This window comes from Erithacus rubecula, assembly GCF_903797595.1.
Source record: "Erithacus rubecula genome assembly, chromosome: 15".
Taxonomy (NCBI): Eukaryota; Metazoa; Chordata; class Aves; order Passeriformes; family Muscicapidae; genus Erithacus; species Erithacus rubecula.
In genome coordinates, this window is record NC_136667.1 from 13509076 (window position 1) to 13518162 (window position 9087).

At 47.2% G+C, this 9087-nt stretch overlaps 1 protein-coding gene across 3 annotated transcripts; it reads right to left on the minus strand.

Moving 5' to 3' along the window:
- Positions 1-3170: 3170 nt before the first annotated feature.
- On the minus strand, positions 3171-8887 carry SLITRK2 (SLIT and NTRK like family member 2). 3 transcript variants are annotated; one of them, XM_079318697.1, is made up of 3 exons: positions 8656-8887; positions 7982-8176; positions 3171-7013 (listed from the first exon to the last, which is right to left on the minus strand). In XM_079318697.1, exon 3 carries the CDS (start codon positions 6968-6970, stop codon positions 4400-4402), a length of 2571 nt encoding a protein of 856 aa, XP_079174823.1. In that variant the 5' UTR covers positions 6971-7013; positions 7982-8176; positions 8656-8887; the 3' UTR covers positions 3171-4399. The 3 variants fall into 3 exon arrangements, with proteins under 3 accessions (XP_079174823.1, XP_079174824.1, XP_079174822.1); XM_079318698.1 differs by having other exon boundaries at positions 7982-8150; positions 8656-8768; XM_079318696.1 differs by lacking the exons at positions 7982-8176; positions 8656-8887 and adding an exon at positions 7490-7653.
- Positions 8888-9087: the final 200 nt, after the last annotated feature.

Below are 9087 nucleotides of genomic sequence, written 5' to 3' on the forward strand. Positions count from 1 at the left end.
AAGACTTTTTTTTAGGCAATTTAACTTGTTGGTATTCTTATTTTGACACTACTAACTACAGCTTCAAACTTAAAAAGTGTGACTTTTACAAACTCAAGCGTTGGTGGGGAAAAAAAACCAAACTAAGCCCTACAGTATAGTTCTCTATTAGCACAAGGTGATCATAAAAAGTCAATGCATTTGACCAAAGCAGGGTTTAAACTCCACAGGCAATGCTTCTGTCATGGACAGGAAAAAAAAGTCTTGGAGTAGAGCATGGATGCTGCATGGGGGTGTGCTGGAAAATGGTCAGCTGGGCTGACTGCAGCTAGGTGAGAATTAGCTGTTATCAGCACTCATTATCTATCCTCTCTACACTTCCTGGAAGAAAGCAGGCATATCTGTAGCCCAATTCACTCCTTGTATTTTGAGCAGGAGTAAATCATCTTTGGATGGCCTGGTATTTTTGCTGTTTCCTCTAGAGGCTCTACACAACCAGTTTGAGTTTAAAATTTTAGTGGCTAATTTTGGCAAGATTAACTCATGCTGAAGACAACTAACCAAAATTACAGCAAAGAGTGATGTGATGCCAGCAAGCTCATCCATTTGCTTTTGCTCAAAAGAGCTGCTTGCACAGACACAGGCTCTGCCACCTGCCCCAGGCTGGCACACAGGCAATCCCACATGGCAGCTGAAACATTCTGATTTTAGACTTCTCTGTTCAATGAGGGAAGAGGGAACAACTATGCTGACTTTCCTTCAGCACAGCTCCCAGGAAAACCACTGGGATCAGGCATCACATTTGACACAGGGCACTCAGCAGTGTCAGGGCAGGCAGTAAGGACTGCTCTTGGTGGAGCAGGGACATCAGCTCCCTTCAAAGCTGAAATAGATCCTCCAGAGCTTGCTAGGGAAGGAATGGAGAGCCTATAGGAACAGAAAGACTGGGGCATGATGAGGGCTTTAGAAGCAGATAATAGAGGTGAGGTAGGAGCTGAGCCCAAGGGCTGGAGCCCAAACAGGAAAAATCTGATGGAAGGTAGAGACTGCAGAAAGGAGGAGCACCACTGGGCATGTGGAGTGGCCAAAAAGTGACTTTTTTTTCTGTCACTGGGGAGAAAAAGGGAAGTATGTTGATAAACTTTATCTAATACTTACCTAGAAAGGTCCCAAAAAAAAAAAAAAATCATGCTTTTGAAGTGTAGCACTCCTCATTTTCACTAGAAATAACTGCATAGTTTCAACAGTGGCTCAGTCTACACTTACTGCTTCTGTAAAGGTCATTAAATTCACTTTTACAAAAGAAAAATTATGAGGAAACAATACTATTTGCACCCCATTCTCTTGAGGGAATGAAACAACTTTGCTAACCTGGTTACATAATTTTCACAGTTCAACTTTTCAAACTGTGAAAGAAATTTCTTTTTGAGACTCATTATCAAGCCACAACTCAAGCAAGCAGCTCTCCCCTAAAAAGCAGCAGCTTCCAGGGCAGCAGAGCTGAAGAAATGTGGAGACCTTCTACACAGCAGCTGCCAACACACTTTCCCTGTTAAACAAATCTCTTTAAGTGTAACTGAAAAAAATCTTCTCTTTCACCTAGACAACGCTATGAAAAGAATTGCTTAATAGATGTCAGCTGAAGGGTATAAAAACAAACCTAAAAGATCTACAGCAATAATAATTTTTAAGCTGCTACTGGTGATGCAAAATAAAATCTAGTCATTAAACAAATTCCACTAGGAAACCTAAGGAAATGTAAAGCAACAGCAACCTCTGTAAAGTATGGCTGTGCTACCAAAGCAAACATCAAAGTACTGAGACTGAAGCACTAAAACCAAACAATGTAACACTACTAAAATAATCAATTTCCTATCTCTGTTGTTTGCACACACTAGAACACTGAAAACATTTCTGTTGGGAAAATTAGGGTTTTTTTTCTGAGGAAAAAAACATTTGTAATTGGCTCTGGTGCACTGAGGAATAATAAATAATATCCTAGCTGCTGCCAGACATAACATGGTACTTGTTCTGCAGGAAATACTAAATTCATACCTGGAAAGAGTTAATAAATTTACTTTAAAATAATACTTATATTTTTCTCGGTAATTAATGCTTTTAATTTCCCAGGGGAAGGAGCCATAATAAGTCAATCAGCACTGGAAGCTTTCAGCCAAGTACCTTGCTCAAAGATGGATGCAATCCCAGTCAAATGTTCCAAGTTCAACTAAAGTGATACCATTTCACCTCCTCCTTGATGTGAGACCATTTTGAGGACTGATTCTTCAGTAGTTCATTGTAGCACTTCAATTTTAAACCTGATCTAATGAACAGCCATAGATGCTATGGATTCTAAACACAAAGAATTGACATGTTAGCATATTAATGTACTCAGATGTCACATAAATCATTAGAAGGCATTTTACTAAGTGACTCAGATATCTGGCAATACACATGCAAAGCCTCTTTAGCTCTTAAATATAAAGCAACTTCCTTTTGGCAAAGTCCTGATTAGAACAATATTGATTGTTGTTATTTAGAGCTTAAATGCTATTGCTGAAAATTTCTCCAAGTTGTAGATACTGTATTATTAACTATAGTAAAGCTCTAAAAATCAGTCAGCAGAGGCCACTTCAATCTCTGCATGATAATAAAGGATTATTATGTGCAGTAACCTATTTATGAAAAGGAAACAGTGTGCTTCTTTCAGACCCCATCAATTGCTTTAATAAGGAATTGAAAAGCCTGGCCTACTTTATATGCAGATCACCATCCCAGTTGCATAAGGATTTAGAACAGACAAAACAAAACAGTTTTTGTTGTAAATAAGGGCTGTTTGTTTAAATTGCACAATAATGTTTGCATCTAAAAATTATTTAGAAGCTAATAAGGCTTAATAAAGTTTGACTGTACACTTGTTAATAAAAATGGTTTCAATATTCTCCATGAAGGAAAAGTAAATTGAAGGTGATAACATAAAGCTTGAAGCAAAACAGGCCTGAGTTAATGGGAAAGGAGAAGACTCACTGCATTTGTTCACTGATGGGCTTCAGAAAACCAGTGCTGAGATTGGAATTCAGTTAAAACATTTTATAAAACTTAAGACAGTGAACTTAATGGTAGTTTTCTCTAACAGGAGAAATTTAATTATTGCAGTATTACTTCTGCTTTAGAGACAAAAAGCACAGACATAGACATAATTCAGACTACCAAAAGTTAGTGGGATGCACATACTGATTTCAGCTACCTTGATTTGGAGGACTCCAAATTCCCAGATCCAATTTTTACCTTTGGCATTGGTTCATTTGCCTGTTACACATTAAATGAGGTGTGGGATGACCCCTGCTGGTGTCCCTGCTTATGAAAAAATATGTATCTGGCAGGAAGAGGACATGTTAATTTCAGTCCAAAAAGTTACAAATATAAATTCTATCACAAAATGTATAAAAACACTTAATCCAATGCAAAAATATTATGAGTAATGTTCTGTTAAGTATGACAATAATCTAAAGACATTGAACATTACTGTGTTAAAGCTGCAGTGCAATGTATTAAGAAGGACATTAATTGTTCAGTTCACTATGACATTGTGTTAAACATCCTTTATTAATGAGCTGTTATTCCCAGCTGAGGCATTTGATAACCTCTAGTCCATTGCTAAATCCTCTCAGTTGATTTCAGTGAGTCACTCTAAACAAACCTAGAGGGAAAAAATACCCCAATAATTTACATTTAAGTCTGTAAGGTCCTAGAACTAGAGTCATTTAAAGAAGGGCAGCTTTCCTATAAATCAAACCCTCTGATTTAATGCAGCTGACATATAGATCTATTTTACAATTTTTTTAATTTCAAAAATACAACACATTAAAATAGGTTCAATTTATCAAAGCTAAGAGCAACAATTAAGTAATAATGTACTTAAAGTGCAAAGGCACTTTAACACAAAAAAGTGACGCCCAGTGGCTATAGTTGGTAATTGAAACAGCAGTACTGTATATTATTATTTACAAAAGAAAGTCATAGTCCAGGAAAAAAGATCTTTGGAGATCTTCTACATAATACATTAAGTTTCCATTTTGAAATGAAAAAAAAAAAAAACAGAAACCCCAAAGACCCCCTTCCTCATTTCCTTCAAAATCAAAAAGAATTATGTAAGATCTATTACAGAAAGATACATTTGCAATGACAGTTCCTAGACAAGGGTCAAAAGGAGAGAGAGATTGAAATAACTTAAAGGGAACATTGTAAAAGCAACATCACATCCCTGCTATGCTGCAAAGGTTCCTTTCCTCTCTCACTCCTTCTCTGATTTAAAAAGTGGAAATGTTGGGAATGCGGCAGATTCGGTACTGAGTTCAGACTCAAAGAAATGTGATGCTGAGCACATTTTAAAAATTTCTTTTGTCTCCCACCTCCCCCCTCACAGCTGACTGATTGCAGTTTGTTTTTCCAGAACTTCGAGGTAGTCTGGTTCTGTTTGTAGCTTTCCTTGGAGTAAAGGATGCTCAGGTTTAGACTGTTCTGCAAAATATTTCCTGGGAGTTCCATATAAAACAGTTTTATTTATCCTGTCCTGGTTTTGGCGTCTGGATTCATATGAAGGGGCAAACTGCCTTTTGGGTAAGGTACAAAAGTTATAATGAACTAATCCTCCAGTGGGGAGTTCCTTGACCCTTTCTGCAATATTTTGATACAGCAGCTCTGGTTCCCTTGGTGAAGACTGCTTTTCCAGTAATTCAGCTGCACTGATAGTAAATGCAAGACTGGTGGGATCTTCTTTTTTGTGGTCAAGACTGCTATAGCTAAACTCATGGAGATTCCTGTAATAGGCAACTGGATCCCCTTCCTTTTGCATGTAGATTGGGTTTTGGCACATCTGTCCAACAGGAGGGGGAATGTAGTTATAAACATGTCCTTCAGTTTTATCGTGGGTCTCAGTGTTGTAAGACCCATACTGGAGCTGAAATGAACTGATATCAACATTGTTGGCACTGCTGGGCATGCTCTGCACCCCCTTCCGGCGCTTGAGGACGAAGACAAACAGACCTGCCCCAAAACAAACAGACAAAATAAACACAACCAGCAAGCCTAAAATTAGGACAGACAGCGGAACTTCAGTGTGTAATTCTGGGTAGGAGCTGGGTGAGACACTGAGATGGGGGGTATCAGTGTTCTGGTTCATGGAGAGGACAGAAGAATCTGACAAGTTGGGGTTCTCTGGGCAGATGGCTTCTTTGCTCAGGAATTTCAGATGCTCTCCAGAGTGCTTGGTGGGAGACTCACATATTACTTCATTGATAACTACAGGGGGATTTGACTGCTGGTTGTTCTGGTCAGTGACTTTCTCTATCCAGTTCCTCAGCCCCAGGATGTCACACGTGCAGTCCCAAGGGTTCTCCTGGAGGTCTATCTGAATCAGAGCTGAGAGCTGGTCCAAGACTCCTCTCACAGGCAGGTACGAGAAATGGTTGTTCCTAAGGTTGAGCCTGGTGAGGGAAGTGCCTCCAAAGACATTATCAGGCAAGGATCTGAGCAGATTGTTATTGAGAAACAACAGATGAAGATTACTCAGAGCATCAAATGTGCGTGGCAGGATCTCCTTAATGACATTGTACTCTAGGTAGAGATATTGCAGGCTGTGCAGCCCTTCAAACATGGATCGGTACAGAACCTCAAGGTAGTTGCCATTGAGATAAAGTCTGCGTAAACTTGTGAGGTTTGTAAAGGCACCTTCTTGTATCACTGCAATTCTGTTATTTCCTAGATGCAGCAAATCCAGAGAGCTGTACTCTGTGAGATCGGCTCTATAAATGACTTGAAGATAGTTACTGGTAAGGTAAAGTTTCTTTGGACTCGTTGGCCTGGGGTGGAGATCAGAGATGTTACTTATCTTTTTCTCTTGGCAGTTAACATTTAAGCCATTGTCTGAGCTCTGGGATGTACAGATGCAGCCAGCTGGGCATGTGATGGGCACAGGAGACTTTGTCTGGTAAACCATGATAGGTCCAAATATTTGTCTGTCTTTTGACACAGAGACACGGGGGGTGGGGCGGTTCCTCGTTTTGGGTGGCCGGCTGGCTTTTGGGGCCCTGGTGGGATTGATGGCAGAGTTGGCTGTGGGCGACAGCCTCGAGATGTGTGGATCTGAGAGGACAGGGTGTTTTTCCCTCTGGTTTGAATCACTGGAGCTTTTCCTAGGGCAGAGATCTTGCCTGGTGAGCTGGGTCACATCTTTCCCATGAAGCCTGAAGGGGGTTTCACAGACTATCTCACCCACAAACACGGTGATGGTGTCTAGCCAGGACTTGAGTGGCAGCAAGTCGCAGGTGCAGTTCCAAGGATTTTCCTCCAGCTGGATTTCCATGATGCCTCCAATGTGCTCCAGCACACCAGCAAAAGGCATCATCTTCAGCCGGTTCCCCCGCAGGTCCAGGTGAGTGAGGAGCACAAAGCGGAAGACATTGCTGGGCAGGGACAGCAGGAGGTTGTCATTGAGGATCAGCACCTTGAGCTTGTTCAGCTTGCTGAATGCTCCCGCTTCGATGGCACTGATGTAATTGTAATCAGCCTGCAGGTACTCCAGACTCTCCAAGCCCAGGAAGGTGTCTTCCTTCAGCACTTCCAGCTTGTTGTTGTTGAGGTGCAGCCTCTTGAGGGTGCGGAGGCCGCTGAAGGCCCCTGTACGGATCTCCTGCATGTCGTTGTTGCCCAGGTGCAGGGTCACGGCGTTGGAATAGTTGACAAACTCATTGGGGAACAGGCGGGTCAGTGCATTCCCATTGAGAAACAGCTGATAGATCTTGGACGGGGGCGGCAGGAGGAGGCTGACGGTTGTAAATCCCTTGTTTTCACAATTGATGTTCAGCACGTTCTCCTTCTCCTCGCAAGGGCAGCGGCTCTTGCTGCAAATGTCTTTGGCAGGTTTGCGACTCTCTGTCCACGAGATCCCAGCCACTGTTAACAAACTGAGCAACCAAACACCCTTCAGCATCTTTATGCGCCGTCGATCCCTGCTTTGGTACCTATAGTCAAACCTTGTGAGACAGGTAAGGAGAGAAAGAAGAAATCCCCAGTGAACACGGCCGGGAGCAGAGGCTGCACGGGGAGAGCGAAAGCAGGTCGGAAGGCTGGGGGGGAAGGGGAGCTGCAAGGCAGCGACTTCCAAACTCCTCTGGAATCCCCCCCTCCTCCTCCCTTCTTTTCCTCTCGGAAAGCGCCTGCGGAGATGCTGTGGGGAAAGCCCCGTCGGGGAGCTCCCCGAAACCCGGGTCCCCAGCGCCGGGCTCTCCGCCCCATCCCCCGCCCGTCGCGGCCGCCGCCTCCGCCCCGGCGGCCGCCGGCAGCACGATCCCGTCCCCGCTGCCCGTCCCGGAGCCGCGGCTCATCGCGCTGCCCAGCTCCCGGTGCCTCCCGGCATCTTAAACCGGGGGACACAGCGACCGACAGCGAATCCTCCCCGCCGCAGCGGCGCCCCCGGACCGCGCTCCCCCGCCGCCCCCCGTTCTCGTACCTGCTCTCGGGGCGCCCGCGGGGGCAGTGGGGGCAGTGGCCGCCGCCGAGAGCCGCCGCGCCCCGGGAGCCAGGCGCCCGGCGGCGAGCGGCATCGCCCGCTCACGCCTCAGCAGGAGCCCAGCGGGGCGCCGCCGTCCCGTCCCGTGTTGGCCGGGCCCGTCCCGGCCGCGGCCGTGCGGGAAGTTGGGCCGGGCGGGGGCCGAGAGCGCGGCGCTGCGGGAGCGCGGCGCTGAGCGCGGGCAGTGCGCGGGGCGCGGCGCGGCGCGGCGCTTTTGCCGGGTGCCCCGCGCGGAGCCGCGCTGACGTCAGCCGGGGGCGGGGGGGACACGTTTTTCCCAGCCCCCCTGTCCCGGTCCCCGTCCCCCCTTCCCTTGGCGGCTCTCGCAGCCGGCTCCGCTCCTGGCTCGGCCGCTCTTCGCTCTGACAGCACCTGCAGGACAGCGCGGGCACTCGGAGCCGGGAAGGGGAATAAGGTAACAAGCGGATTTACCTGGGTCCGGAGAAATTTTGGCCCCGAGTCCCTGAATCCGCGCCCTCAAAATTGAAAGCAAGTCAAGCAGCCTCTTCGGCAAAAGGCAGCCGGCAGGCGCGCACGCACCGCACTCACGCACACCGCACAGAGACACGCACACCGCACAGAGACACGCACACCGCACACACTCACACCGCACACACACCGCACACACTCACACCGCACAGAGACACGCACACCGCACACACTCACAGCGCACACACACCGCACACACTCACACCGCACAGAGACACGCACACCGCTCACACACCGCACACACTCACACCGCACACACTCACACCGCACAGAGACACGCACACCTCACGGAGACACGCACACCGCACACACTCACACCGCACACACTCACACCGCACAGAGACACTCACACCGCACACACTCACACCGCACAGAGACACGCACACCGCACACACTCACACCGCACACACTCACACCGCACAGAGACACTCACACCGCACACACTCACACCGCACAGAGACACGCACACCGCACACACTCACACCGCACAGAGACACGCACACCTCACGGAGACACGCACACCGCACACACTCACACCGCACACACTCACACCGCACACACTCACACCGCACAGAGACACTCACACCGCACAGAGACACGCAGCCCGCACACCGCACACACGCGCAGCCCGCACACATCCTCCGCACACGCCACACCGACGCGCGCATCGCACATCGCACATCACATAAATGCACGATCTGGCTCTCGGAGCAGCGTTGCTGCAAATCTCGGATCTGGCACCAGCATCGATCCCCCGCTCCGGCTGGAGCAGCCCCCTTCCCAAACTGCCGTGTCGAGCTCTGCCCAGCACACTGGTGTTCCACATTCAGGGAAGTTCAACACCTTCCACCGAACCGGGCTGCCAGGCAGCGGCAGTGCCAAGACTGAATCCCTACATCCTCTGGGATGCTCCCCCGAGTACTGAGCAGCCAGATTTAACCACATCTAACACCATGATTCCCACTGGCTGGATTAATCCCACTGCCCCTTTGAAATATTATGGTGTAGTGTTTGACTGCCTTTAAAAAGAACCAGATGTTGGATCAGGG

Coding starts and splice junctions, on each gene's coding strand:
- SLITRK2 (XM_079318697.1), bottom strand. CDS start 6,970: ATGCTGAAGGGTGTTTGGTTGCTCAGTTTGTTAACAGTGGCTGGGATC.